We start from the raw sequence: 14,599 nt of genomic DNA on the forward strand, positions 1-14,599 counted from the left end.
CATACCCAAATCTTTGAAAGCACAGGGGGCAAAAAAGTGTACTCAAGTATTACTAGTGAGAACTCTTGCGAATGGGAACAAGAAGAAAAACTAAGCCACTTAGGAACTGAGGCACCTCTGTTTCATGGGATCAAAATTAAAAGGTACAATGAACAGGAAGAAGCCTCCTACATTCTCTACAAAGCCATTGACTATGCCTCTGCAGCCATGTAAAACATCTATTTTATGTCTTAACTGTTAAAGGATTTTCTAACTCCAGTTACTTACTAGCCATTTGACTTTGGGGCAAACCATTTCACCTCTCTAGGCCTCAATTCTCTTCTCTGTAAAGTGGAGATAACAATTATCCTTTCTTCACAAAGCATGGATGAGGGTTAAATGTGATCATGCATGCCATGTGCCTACAAGGGGCCTGGTACAGAGCAGCTGCTCAATAAATGGGCAGAACATGCCTCCTCCAGTGTCACTGAATATAAAATGCTGGCCCACTATCAAATAACCAAGCAGCCCTTCGTTTATCATGTTGGACCCTCTTTCAACAAGCACTAAATATTGACCAACCTATGCCTTTAAATGGAGTCTCTCCTACTGTGCCCTGACAGGGGTCCTGAAAGGCCTGCTTGCTCCCTTCTTGGGAAAACTGTCCTCTCCTGGTCTCAGTCATTTACTCATAACTTCCAAACGGTCACGAGTAAAATGGCACACGTCAGTGTGCTTTGGTTGCTGAATAAGCAAAACACTGGCTTTTTGCTTGGAAAACACTCACACACCAGGATGAAATCTTGGCAGCCAATCCATTCCTGCCTCCCCAATGCAGGCAATCACTGTGTGCCAGCCACACCATAACTCCCAGAGCCATGTGGGACCCTTCGCCTCCAGAGGGAAGCCCAGAAGTAAACTCTCTGCCTCTTTTACCATATATTTCTGACCCATTTCCTAGAGGGCTCATCTCAGAGAAATTTAAATAAAAGCACCAACATCTGCAAAGCAAAGCACACTCTTTGCCAACAGGACACAGTAAAAGGGAGAGTGTGGGGTAATCTGGGGTTCCAATCTTGGAGATCTAACATAGATTTTTAGTTGAGACTTATGTATGTTTATTAGGAATGCAAAGGGCAAAAAAATTACCGAAATAGACAAGAAGCTATTTAATCACTAGAACTAGAAAAAGACTTTTCAAAAAGAAAAAATTCCAAGCTGCCCAAATGAATTCCTACTCCTGAGTTTCCACATCACCAAAAAAGTACCCAAAAGTCCTATTCCTAAGAATAACCACAAGACAGCACAAACAGCGTTCTGAAAGTGTCCAAGCATCTCTCTTGTGAAGCATATGCTAACAAGATTTTGTGGTTTGCCCCAAAACTTTTCCTTCTATTTTGAGGGAAATAACCTTAAGCCCCATATTTTTTAAGAACTGAATTCTGATCCACTTAAGATATTTATCATAAGGTACCCCTTCCATATACGTAAGCTTAGAGTTAAAAACAAAAATTCAACTGTGGTGGCGATCTACCAACAAGGAACCAAAGGGTCTATTTCAGATTTATGCAAAAGGCAATTATTCATGAGTCCAACCTCATGGAATAGGATTCAAGAGTTAAAAGATGCAGATGGGGGACAATGACTTCTTGACCAGCACTGAACTCAAGTTCAGAAAAAGAATTACAAAGTTACTGTGCCATTCTAGATGAAACATTTACTGTTATATTTTTGAGAACAGGAGTATTATAATCGTACTCTAACATGACACTTTTGAACTTCTAGCCTTGTTCCAATTCCTTCTCAAGTTCATAGGTGATGACATTTGTATTATGATTAGATCTATTTTTTTACCTAAGCTTACAAAAGTATTTCTCACCAAAAAAAATGTATCTGTTGCATTTGCTTTTAAATTGAGTTACCTCAAACTAAGAGCAAGGGCAACTGCATGAAATTTAACACTCACCCTATTCTCTGATGTAGCTGCAAAATATAGGCACATACCCCTACAAAGAGCATCACCAACTACTTACCCTTATCACATCCCACACAAACAGAATACAGTGACACTATCTGAGTGTACAGGATGAGGAGGGGAAGTTAAAATAACTGACAGCTCTATTAGCAGGCACTGAAGAATTTATCTAGAAGGAAAATAACCGCTCAGTCTAATCAATGTCACATCCTTCAGAGACATACACAGTTAGTACAGAAAAAGGATGCAAAATGCTCCTATATCAACATATTCCAATTTATCACAATTAAGTGAAGGACAGACCCAGCATGAGACGGAATGCCTGGCAACTCAGTTTAATCCCAGATGCTAAGAACCAATTGAGCTGGTGCAACAGACCGACAGTTCACAAAGACACATATACACACAAAAGATCTATTTATCTCTGGCTTTCAAACAAACTAAGTTGGGTGGTATTTCTCCAACTGAATTTCAAAATTCAGTTCAATAACCCAACATTAGCTTCAAAGAGAACTCTAGAAGCATCCTCAACTGGCATAGAATTTGCAGCATCAGGCAAGCAAGATGGACCCAGCATGAACAGAAATCTCTCCACTCCTGAAATTTAGGACCCCTTGGGCTTCAGAATGCCAGTTCTGCATGTAACCTGGCCTGAAGAGCATCAAAGCCATATCAAGAGCAGTCCACCCACAGAAGCCCAAGTTTCTCAACATAACAGAGGGCTGGCCATGGTGAGCATAAATCAGAAAGAGCTCCCCAAACCTCCAATAAGCCAACCACAAGATAATCCACCCAGGGAACACGATCTTCCTCCCTAACTTCCCCAATGCTGTCTTTTCGAGTTGAAATAGGTTTGGCTTGTTTGGAGGGGAGTGGTGCTTTATGGCACTTACAGATGGTGCAGAGTTCCAGGGCAAATGTCCTATTTTTATAGAGCTTCAGAGGCGTCTGCAGCTCTTGGGCTCCCGGGTTGCTCCTAACCTACCCACCCCGCCCTAACACCAATTCTCTTAAAAATTTTAAAGGAAATTGCTACGCCCTTGGCCCTGCCCCTGGACAGCCATAAGGCTTCATGAAGGGTCCAGATAAGAGGAGCTGTTCTTCCTGCCTTCTCAGGCCTCCCTTCTCCCCGGCTGGCCAGCTCCTCCAGGCAGCATGGGCCTCAGGTCTCTGCTCACAGCGTACGAGCGCCCTGTGGGCAAGTCCTGCTGGCGCAGCCGCCTGCGAGCTCTCCAAACCCTCGGGCGAGGGGAGCCGGGTGGGGACCCGTCTGCACAGATCTCTCTTTCCACCCAGGGCCTCAGGCACCTGGAGGAAGAATCCTGGGGTTGAGGCAGTCCCAGCCCGAGTTCCCTCTCATTCCTCCGGGATTTTTCCACCGGCCCTTGCCTAACGAAGCAGCTAAGCCTGCCTGGCCCAGCGGGGCCATGGAGAGATGCATTCACTGACCATCTCCCAGTCCCTTGCCGGTGACCTTGGCCACGTTGCTTCGCCTCCCTCTGCCCTCGGTGGCCTGACCCCACCTACTTTTCGGGTTATGAGTGGGTCCCAAGGATGCCGAAAGAGCCGAGCAGACTGCCTGGCATCCAGAAAGGGCGCAAGACAGGGAGAGGACTTCCCTCTTCTTCCTCAGGGTGTCCAGAGCTCGCTCAGTCCTCTCCCCACCTCCAGCCCCCGGGGATCGGCCCCGGGGCAAATGGGGCAGGGGGCTGCACAACCGAAGTCCCCCATTCACCTGGGAGCGAGGGGAGGGGTCTCCCGGAGGGGGTGTGGCTCCCCCAGGCCCCAACACCCCCTCCCTCCCCGGCTCGGAAATCGAGAGCATCCCACTGCGAGGCAGCGGCTGCGAGCGGCGGGTGGGCCGGGGTCCCCGGGGGGCGCGCCGGCCCCGACCTACCTCCTCCAGCAGCGTGACGGTGTTCCTGCAGTTGTGCAGCCGCGTGGTGAAGCTGGACGTGGTGGGCGAGTTGTAGTCCTCGGTGGTCTCGGCGATGAACTCGGAGACGGAGATCTGGTCCGGCATCCTGCCGAGGGGGGCGAGACACAAGCGGGGGCGGGGGGTGAGTCACGGCGCAGGCTCCCGGGGCCGCCGGCCGCCCGGCGGCTCATGAACGCCCCGCGCAGCCCGCCACCCGCCGCCCGGACTGGCGCGGCTCCCGTCCCCGGCGGCGGCGGCGGCGGGAGAGAGAGCGGGCGAAGCCGGCGGCGGCAGCGGCGGCGCTCGGGCGCTCGGCGCGCGGCCCTTCAAACTCCGAGCGGCGCGCGAGGCAGGGGGCTCTCCGGGACCCGCCTCCCTCTGCTCATGCCGGCGGCGGCGGGGAGGGGGCGCGGCGCGGGGGCGGCCGGGGCCGAGCGGCTCGGGGCGGCCGGCGCTGCCTCCTCAGACGCGCTGACAGGCGGCGGCGAGGACACCGACTGACTGAGCACACAGTCCTGCGGGCGGGCGGGCGGGCGGGCGGCGCTCCCGCTTCAGTCACGGGGACAAACAAGGAAGTGCTCTGCGCACGCGCCGTCGCCCCCCGCCGCGGCCCCCGCCCCGCCCCCGCTGCCCGCCCCGCCCCGCCCCGCCCGCGCCCCGCCTCCCCGGCCACGTTTTGACGCGGGCGCCGGGTGGGGGCCGCGCGGCTCTCCGGGCTCCGGAAGCCCGCGTGTCGGGCCGCCCCCGAGCGATTACTTCAGCGAGCTGGTTCCGCGAGCGTTTTGCAAGAAGGGGGACCAGAAAAAGTTGTGCGCGTGCTTTTTCAGTCTCGTGTGGGTGCAGGAGGCGAGGCCGCGAGAGCCGCCTCCTGCTGCGAGGGCCGCGGGCCGAGCGGGCGGCGCCCGGGCGAGAAGGCGGCCGGCGACCAGGCTTGCAGCTGCCCGCTCGCCCGCTCGCCCGCTCCCGCCCGCGGTCCCTTCGCAGGGCGCTCGCCGCCGCTTAGATCGCTCAAATGCTAAGTGAAGACAAATAAGAGTTTTTTTGCTTTTTCACAATTTTCTAATCTTCCCATTAGCACTTTTTTTTTTAAACCCAGAGGACAGACGAGGGTCAGGGAATGTAAAAGGCACTTCCCGAGGTGCAAATGGTGTACAATGCTAAGCAGATGCCAAATTTCAGCGGAAAAAGTACCAACAGATTGCTCATTCCTCGGCCCCGGCAGATGGCTAACCAGCTCAATCGACTTAGTCCAAGGAATCCATTTAATTTCTCACCATTGATTGCAGATGAAATTGGTTTAAAAAAGAAAAGGCAAAAAAAAAGAAAGCTCCGCACGACTGGCTCCTGCAATTGGAACCAATAGGAGCGACCTTATAAACTCATCTCCCAAATGCGCCCCCTTCGGGTGGAAGGCTGGTCCTCTGGCCTCCCCTACGATTGAGTTCCTGCCATCTTCTATGGTTATCAGTCTGTTCTCTGGTCCTTACCCCTGACTACAACGGAGTGCCCCAAGGCAGGGACCTTGTCTTAGCATTGGGCCGGCACAGAGAAACAACCGAGTGGTTGTCAAATGAAAACGCATCACCTCGCTTACTGTGGCAACATTTACTAAGAGCCTACTATGTGCCCTGAAGATTTAGTAAGGACAATGCCCCTGCTCTCATGAGCTTACTTCTAGTAGGGAAACAGACAGCCAACAAATACGTAACATAAAGTGGAGTATGTATAAAGTAAGAAAGTGATGGGGGTTCTATAGCATAAGGAATGCTCAGAGAAGGCCTCTCTGCCAAGGTGACATCTTAAGCAGAAAAGAAGAGAAGCTGAGTCCCATAGATATCTTGTTGGCTATGGGATTTTGGCCTTCAGTTGCCTCACGTGAAGAGGAAATGTAAGGTCACCACCATGAGGCTGTTAAGTGATAATGGACCAGAAAGTGCTTTGTGGACAGCAAAGCCATTATGAGAGCTGGAGGGTTGGTCTCCCTGTGTTGTCTGTACTGAACCAGCACTGTGCCTCCAGCGAATGCTCATCAATGTCAGGTAGACAAGTGTTTCAGCTAACTAAAGGAAGATGTTCCTAAGGCACCAACCACCAACAAAGACTCCCCTGGCAAAGTGAAGTGTTGAGAAATCAACTTTGAGAGGCATTATGAAAAACATGTAAATAAATAAATGGGCACCCACTTTCTCCTTTCAAAGTTTGGTTTGGGATACACTGAGGTTGAGGTTCTGGGGAAACAGCCAGATGGCGATAGCAGGCAGTTGAAAACCTGTTTCTAGAGGTCACTTGCTCATGTGCAGTGGTTGACAGAACGTTGGCTTTTGGTCTATGAGCCACCCAGAAGTATAGTTCCACATACCAACTAGGTCATCCTGCATCTGGAAAATTCTGTGACTTGGAGCAAGCTATTCCATGAAGCCGTAAAGAGCATTACACCCAGCACTTAGACTTCCATCCACTCCTCTTCCTCTGGTCTGGAAATCAATTTAGACTTTGATTTTGCATTGATTCTACTCGTCCCTCTATTCCAAGTTGTCATCTAGTGCCTGTCACCTCTGCTGGGCCGGCAGCTCCTTCCATCCCATTTGTATGGCATATAGTAAACACCCCATAAGTAAAAGCCATTATAAAAGCCTAGAGTCAGTGAATAATTGTCTCAATTCCAGGAGCCCTGGATTCCAGACCTTTCTCTTCTAATAACTGCTGCTGTCACCTTGTGACTTGTAAAATAAAGGGGTGGGTGTCAAAATGACCACACAGCTCCCTCCCAGCTGGAGCTGAGTCTGTGCATACCCTCAGGTCTACAGACGCAAGGAATAAAGATTATTACAAGCAGCTAAGCTAACTGCGGTAGTAAACAGCCGGGGATTTCTTTCCTGACTGAATTCACCAGAAAGCCCAAACTGCTACCATCAACTGTTGTTTCAGTTTCATTTGAAGATTATTTTATATATCTGCTCCTCCTCTCCATCTCCTCTGGCCAAGAAAGGAATATGTGAACAATGAGATATTGTGCCCCGGTAAGTATATACCTCCTCAGTCTGGTCTGCAATTAGAATTTCAAAGGTTCACACCTCTACCCACTATTTCTAGAGTTCATGGGCCATAATCCTCTTTAAATTTGAAACCATGCCCCGGTGCAAACCATCTGCACCTCTCATTTTCTCAAATACCCTGAAAACCATTCCTGTATATCTAAAAGCGAATAGAGCCTGGTGTAGGCAAAACTTAAAGGCTGGATTTCTTTGTGTGGAGCTGCTTAGAAATATACATCATCTTTTCCAGAGCCAGGAAACAAACAGACACACACACTTATAGTTGTGCATGCCCGGCTTTACATACAGCAGGCATCATCTTTGTTGTCACATCATAATCCCCATCAAAGACTATTCAACACTCTTGCACTCATGCCAGTTTCTTACTCTGAGCACTGCTGACTGGGGTAAGACAGTGGTTCTTGCAGGATGCTCTCCATCTCCTTGAAAAGAGGCAGTAAGAATAGCGGAGGCTTATTCTTATGGACAGTGGTGGTACTACTGGCCCCACTGTCATCAGGGAATTGGCTGAGTCATATTTCTAGTTGCAGGCTTCACCCTCATCCATCTGCCTAACAACCAAGGGGGTGCATTTGAAGATGGCTAACAACATACCAGGGGTGGGAGAGTGACTGTGAAGAGTTGGGGCTGCTCTGTGAGCCCAAGAAACCAAGAAGAGCTATTGATGCTCTGGTCAACAGTGCTAGCCAGCATCCCAACCTGATGGGATGGAATTAACAGCATTCATCAAAGGCTCCCAAAGCCTTCATGGGACAGGAGCAATGGGATACAGTGGGAAGAGAATATGCTTTGTGATATGTGAACCTAGGTTTGAATCTCTGCTCTGTCACTTATTAGCCTTGTTTTCTCATCTGCAAAATTAGGGTAATAATAAAACTATGCTACAGGTTGTTATGTGAAATGAAATGAGAAGATGTGGATAAAGTGGCTGACATATAGTGAACAATCAACCAATGTTATTCCCTTTGAACTCCCTTTTATGTGAAGTATGACTATAAATACATCTCTTTTCATTCCACGACTCAGATATATCTCTAAATTAGTCACCTGGAGGAGGAAAGAAGAGGGGGAGGGGAGGCTGCACAGGAATTCCCAAAGTCTGGGATCTTGGATTTGGGAATAGTCTCCAGAGACCTGGCTTTATTCTGGTAAGTATCCTTTGTGAGGTCAGATCCATTAGTGATGGTTCTGGATTTTGGAACTAAATAAACCGTATCTAGAGTCAAATAGGATAAATACTCATCAGGATCAGAAGTGAGTGGACACCATAAAATAAAAGCCTTGTTTTCAGGGATCACATTTCTTGTAAAGAATAATATTTTGAACAAGGCAACTTCTAGAGGATAGAACAGGGCATTTATTTTGCAAGAGCATGAGTTATACGCTGATTCTCATATGAGAAAGACTTGGGCTCACATCTCTGCCATGCTAACAGACCTTGTTAAAGTAATTCAATCTGAGTCTCAGTTTTCAGATCTGCAAAATAGGGGCAATGAAAATAGCTCTCTCTTAGTACTCTGAGGATTCAATGAGCTAAGGCACATAAAGGGCTTGGCAGGGTCTGACATATCATAAGTAAACAATACTTTTCAGATCTCATGGGAATACTGAACACTTACTTGGAGATGTAAATTCTGATATTGCTTCCACAAAAAATTCACTGAGACCTTCTATGTACCAGACATTTTGCTAAGTATAGAATTTTGGACACACATATCCTTCTTTAAATATCATGACAACTTTATAAGGTAAATATAATTATCCCAGATTTACCAGAGAGAAACCTGAGGCTCCTGGGTTATAGGATACTGCTTTCTGAGTTGCTCTCCTGGGCCCAGCACTGCCCTCATCGTTCTATATGCAGTGTCTGAATTCACTCACATAACAGTCCTGATATGGGAGTATTACAATAATGGAAACTGAGACACGATGAAATCTCGCTGCGACCTAATGTCTCTGAGCCTGGCAGATGAAATCTAGTACTTTTTCCACCACCTGCAAAATCAGTCTCTTGACTATACCTCTGGTTACGTATTTTCCCCAACCCAAGCAACCAAGAAAGTATTCTTATTTCCTTATTTCACCTGGTAACTCATAAATTCATTTTCTACCATCTTAATGATGTGCTAGAAGAAAGGAAAGTGGAGGGGGGGGGGCGGCGAGGAGGAGGGAACGATGTATTTGAGTCTGTGTGTTTTAGCACTAGGCTCATGCTGCCATATTCTTCCTAAACTAAAGACTTTTGTCATGTGCCTTGTATGAGTGCTTCCCAAGTGCACTCATGCAATTTCATGTAGTAATAATTTTTTTAAAAAGCCCATTCTAGTCCCAAATGTGCTTAATTTAATTTAAATACTCCTAGTAAAACCACTAGAGTGTTCTCAGTAAGTAAAGAGGAGAGCATGGTTTGTTTAGAGACAAAAAACTGCTCTCTGTTCTACCTCCCTGTTCCTGTTGATGGAGGGAGGAGCAAAAGGGGCAGGCGGTGCACTGGGAATCCAGAGGGCTCATTGTGCAAATATCAACAGAATGAACTCAGGAATATATTTCTGTTCTGTCCTGTAAAATAATATCAACTAATAAGTGTTGTGCTTATTATATGCCTTGTACCACTCTGAGCCACTGCAGGCACGACCTCCCCTAATACTGGCAGCAACCAAATACAGCAGGTGCTGGTATGGTCCCCATTTAAACAGAGGGGAAACCTGAAGCTTAGAGGTCACCTTGGCATGTGGTGGAGCAAGACTGAGCAGTCTGATTTCACAGCCATGTGGTTCACCACCCTGCACTCCGTGCTCATCCAAGACAATGGGTCTACAGCCCCAGGATAATTTCCTGTTGGAGCCCATGTGTTATCTTCTTTTCCTCCTGGGGAACTCATTACAAGCCCAACTCAAATGCAAGCTTGACTGGTCTGGAGAGCACTCCCTTTGCTCCAGTCCTCCAGTTGGGATTAATCTTTGCATGGATGGTTGTCATCTTGCCTCTCTCCCTCTGCCGTAGCAACAGGAGCATGCTGGCACTGCTCAGAGGGACTTCAGACTCATGTGCACATGGAGACACTGAGAACCTCTCCGGAGACCTATAACTCTGTTAGTGGCAGGGCTCAGCTCAGAACTCAGATCTTCCTGCTGAGTTTCCTGCGTTACAAAATTCCCAGACTGTCACTCCCTGAGGACACCGGGGGACTAAATGGTGACCTTATCTGTATCACCTACATCCCCAAGGAACTGAGGGAGGGGACAGGAGGTTCCTGGAGCCCCAGATTGGGCATTTTACAAGTACCATCTCCTGAAATCTCCCCAGTAGCCTAGTGTGGTCCCATGCTTTCTGCTGAGAGAACTCGGAGACAGGCACAGTCTGCTCAAGGTCAAGTTAATAAGTGGAGAACTGCTATTCAAAGCCAGTCTGAATTCAAACCCTGCAGGCCTTTTCTTCCCCATGGAAGGCATTGCCTAGTACAGGCCTCCAGGGGACCCCCAATAAATGTGTTTTGGATTTAACTGGCTCCCTTTTACGAGCAACATCATTTCTAATATAAGTAAAACAACCTCTAGTGAAGGAAAATTGTGGTGTTATATGGGATTCTTAAAAACTTGCAATCTGTAGGAGTGAGGGATTTTAAATCTTAGTTTATTTCAAAAAAGAAACATTAACCTGAAAAATGAGAAAAACTGCTGGAACATCCAGGTTTCTTTTCTTTGCGGAGGAATTTGTTTTGTTTTCAGTTTAGCTGATCACACTTACTCATGCCCACTTCTGCGCTAGCTCGAGACTGAGAACATGCCTCTCTTATGACACCCTTTTCCACTGCACCATTTTCCAAATAGTTCTATTTCTCCCACTAGGCTGAGCTCCGTGAGACGAGGGGGTTCTCCATTCACTGCTGCAGGCCAGAGACCCAGGTGCTTAAGAGACACTGACTGAAGAGATGGAGGGAACGAGGGATGGATGAAAGAATGAACACATGGACGAATGAAGGAATGAACATTTACTCGGGGAGGGGTGTGAGAGAATTGGGGGAGGAGAACTGAAAAGAGGCATCCTAGTTCTTAGAGTCGCTTCCATCATCTAACGTCATCACAAACTACCAGAGCCAGGGAGAATTTCAAGGATAACGTGGTTTCTGATCCTTTCATTTTTCCAGATGAAGAAACTGATTCTCAAGTGGGTGAATGACTTGCCCAGCATGCACAGGCAGATTTGTGGGGAACCAGGGCCCAATCCCAGGTATCCTGGTTCCCAAGGGTTTTCCCACTCCTCTACCTTCCCTAGTTATATTTAAAAGACAAGTTAAAGATGTTGTGTCCAGAAAGATATCTGAAACTCCCAGTTAAGAACATATTATGTTGGGCTTTGCATCATAGTATCAAGGAAGGCCTATAGACATTTGCCTACCATTTAAAAATGGTAACCATATAAAATTTGGCACAGATCACTTAACTGATGCCCCTAATTTTGAGCAAGAAGACTCTGAGTAGTCTGAGCCTGGAGTAGTACCTACCTCCTTTTTCATTCTCTGTCTCTTTCTCACCTTTCCTGATCTCCAAAGTCAGTTAAGTAAGCTGGGAGCTTGAGGACAATCAACGTCAGTAGATGGACATTCTAAGTCTTCCCATCCCACCCCCTGCCCTTCCTTAAGAGCCCCTTTATAAAAGGTAAGAAATCATGAGAAACAAGGACAGAGATGTTTTGTGACTTTAACAGTGGGAATCAGTCAAGATATCTTTGTAAACAACCACCCCTTCCCCCAACCCCGGGCGGCCCCACAGCACACGCAGAGTGTAGGTGCAATTCCTTCTTTGGCCAAGTCCACTTTCCTCTCCTGATTGACAAGTTCTTTCCCCCTTGGACATTTTCAGAGATGAGACCACTGTCTTCTGAGTTGCTGAGGACATCCCCCAATGGGGGGAAGATGTATTAGGTTGGAACCCATCAGTGCACTGCCACTCCACAAACAGTTATTAAGCACCTTTGTAACCTTTCTAGTGGTTAAGAGCATACAATCTGGATTCAGATTATTTGGAAAATTTTCAGAAGATATTCAGAAATTCTAGTTCTGCCACTTAGGAATTGTTACCTTAGGCAATTTGCTTAATATCAGCTTATTTACGTTTAAGAGGAAGATAGAAGATCTCTCTCTCATAAGGTTGTCCTAAGGTTTAAATGAGATAATCCATGCAAGATGCTTAGCACTCTGCCTGGTGTATAGGAAATGATCAATAAGTGTTAGCTACCACTACCATCACTTGTATTCTAAATAGGTCCTATGCTAGACTCTTCAGGAGCCAAAAAGATACATAAGACAGGGGGCCGGCCCGGTGGCGTGGTGGTGAAGTTTGCGCGTTTTGCTTCAGTAGACCAGGGTTCACAGGTTTGGATCCCGGGTGCAGACCTAGCACCACTGGTCAAGCCACACTGTGGTGGCATTCCACATAAGGTAGAAGAAGACTGGCATAGATGTTAGCTCAGGGCCAATCTTCCTCACCAAAAAAAACACAAAAACCTCCTGACTTGGAGGAGAGGTAATAGAATGACAAAATCATGTAAAAATTAAATTAAAAAAATTTTTTTTTAAAAATTAAAAAAAAAAAGAATACGTAAGACACAGCCCTTCAAGGAGCTCACACTTAGGTAGAGATACAAGTTTTCAGCACAACTGATGAAACATTCAAAGAATTCAAACAGAAAATAAATATGTATTTAAAATAAGTGACCCATGAATGTCAAGTCCAAAAGTCATTTCATGTATGGCTCTTTCTCTGCTTTGCCCAAAGCCCAGGTAAGACCTATTTCTATGAGCAGTTTTCAAAGCTGCTGATCGTCTGAAACACTACTCAAGAAGAAAAAGTGACAGCTATTTGTGACTTTAGCACTGAGATGGAACATGGCATGCCAGGGAGGTCAGCTCCTTGCCCTCGGCCAAATCCTTTCACCTCCTTGGGTCTCCTTTTCCTTGTAGTTAAAACCAGGAACCTGGAGCAGAAGCTCTCTGAGGTCCTAGGGCAATAACATACTGTAATTCAATGAATTCTTTTTTGACATCAGTCTTACAACCAATGTCAAACACGACAAGGCCCCCAGCTCTCCCTCAAGATCTACATGGAAGTGAAGGTCTGGAGGTCATCAGTGCCGGGTTGGGGGCTCCTGTTAGGGGCACCCCAGAGTATATGCATCTATTGCTGTGAATTACGTGAAATTCCGGAATTATGTCAAATGTAGGGCATTTCTCAATTTCAATAGGGAAAACTGCCCACCTACTGCAGAGTTTTTCTGCTTAGCATATGCTACTTGGTGAACATCATTCTCAAATGTGAACATCCAGAATCACACTAGGGGCTCTAATTAAAAAAAAAAAAACCAACTCTACAATTGCTAGCAAACCTCTAACAGACGCATCTAGCTTCTGTTCCCTGTTTTTTATTTTGTTTTTTGAAAAATCAGTCTTTGTGCTCTGACCTTGGAGATTTCGAGGTATTATACAATCTAATTTATAAAATTGCTATGTCTGAGTGGACAGCAGAGGATTCACTGTTGACTGGATCTGGGGATCACTACTTTCAATATCTTTCATTTGTCTTTTGCGAATAAACTGACTTTTCTCTTAATATTTTGTTTCAGGAATTAACTTTCATTTACCCTCCAACTAATTTTGGCATCTTGAACTTAGCCGTTCAGACAGACCTTGTAGGACATCAACCATATTTTCTGTCCGCCCCACATAGCCCCTTCTTTTAGGAACTACCCCTCCCCGACTCCACGTGATTCTTCAGAGACTGTCAATCATATGTCTCTACCTTCCCACCCAAAGGGCTGGACCCAGGCTGTCCCATCAGAGTATCTCAGACTCCTGAAAGCAGCATCAATGGGTACTCCAATAGGCATTTAACCCAACAAAGGCCAGTGGAGGACTGATAAGGATTCCGGGGTAAAAAGTGAGGTACACTTTCTCTGGAAGTCTAGCTCAAAAGGACTTAGTAAGCCTTCAGCTACTGGCGACCATCTTTGCCAGTGGTACTTAGAACTGCCTAAGAATGATGCTAAGAAAAGATGGCAAGAGATGGAGGGAGGGAGAGGAAAAAGAATGGAGGGAGGGAGAGAGAGAGAGAGAGAGAGAAAGAGAGAGAGTCCCAGTGACATAATTTGAACCACCGGTTACAGACTCTATCCCATCTGATGCCAGTCCCGCCCTTGGACTTCCAAGGTATGTGAGCAACTATGCTTCTTTTGTAGCAGAAGCTGATCTGAGACGGGTTTCTACGAATAAAATGAAAAGAGCCCTGGTTAATCTTTTCCTGGGTTCCAGTACCATCTTCACAGATAGTAAATGTGTTACTTAGACAAGATATTCACTGCCTCAGAGCCTCAGCTTCCTCATCTGCAAAACGGAGATAACAATATCCACCTCAAAGGATTGTTTACGACAGAGTAAATTAGACAATACACATAACAAAAATGGGAGAAAATATTTGCAAATCATGTATCTGATAAGGATCTAGCATCTAAAATATATAAACTCTTAGAGTTCCACTATAAAAAGACAACTTGTTTTAAAAATGGGCAAAGGACTTGAATAGACATTTCTCCAGAGAAGACATGCAAATGGATAAGCACATGAAAAGATGCTCAACATCATTATCCACTAGGGAAATGCAAATCAAAAGCACAATG

General features: G+C 46.6%; 1 protein-coding gene across 3 annotated transcripts in view; it reads right to left on the minus strand.

Moving 5' to 3' along the window:
* Window positions 1-14,599, minus strand: part of ASAP1 (ArfGAP with SH3 domain, ankyrin repeat and PH domain 1) — a 343,885-nt gene that overhangs the window by 265,320 nt on the left and 63,966 nt on the right. For all 3 annotated transcript variants that reach the window (XM_044781189.2, XM_044781186.2, XM_070481609.1), the window contains exon 3: window positions 3,852-3,978. In XM_044781189.2, coding sequence (XP_044637124.1) covers window positions 3,852-3,978 — 127 coding nt within the window. The remainder of the gene's footprint in view (window positions 1-3,851; window positions 3,979-14,599) is intronic.

The sequence above is a fragment of the Equus asinus genome, chromosome 12 (genome assembly GCF_041296235.1).
Source record: "Equus asinus isolate D_3611 breed Donkey chromosome 12, EquAss-T2T_v2, whole genome shotgun sequence".
In the NCBI taxonomy this organism is placed as follows: domain Eukaryota; kingdom Metazoa; phylum Chordata; class Mammalia; order Perissodactyla; family Equidae; genus Equus; species Equus asinus.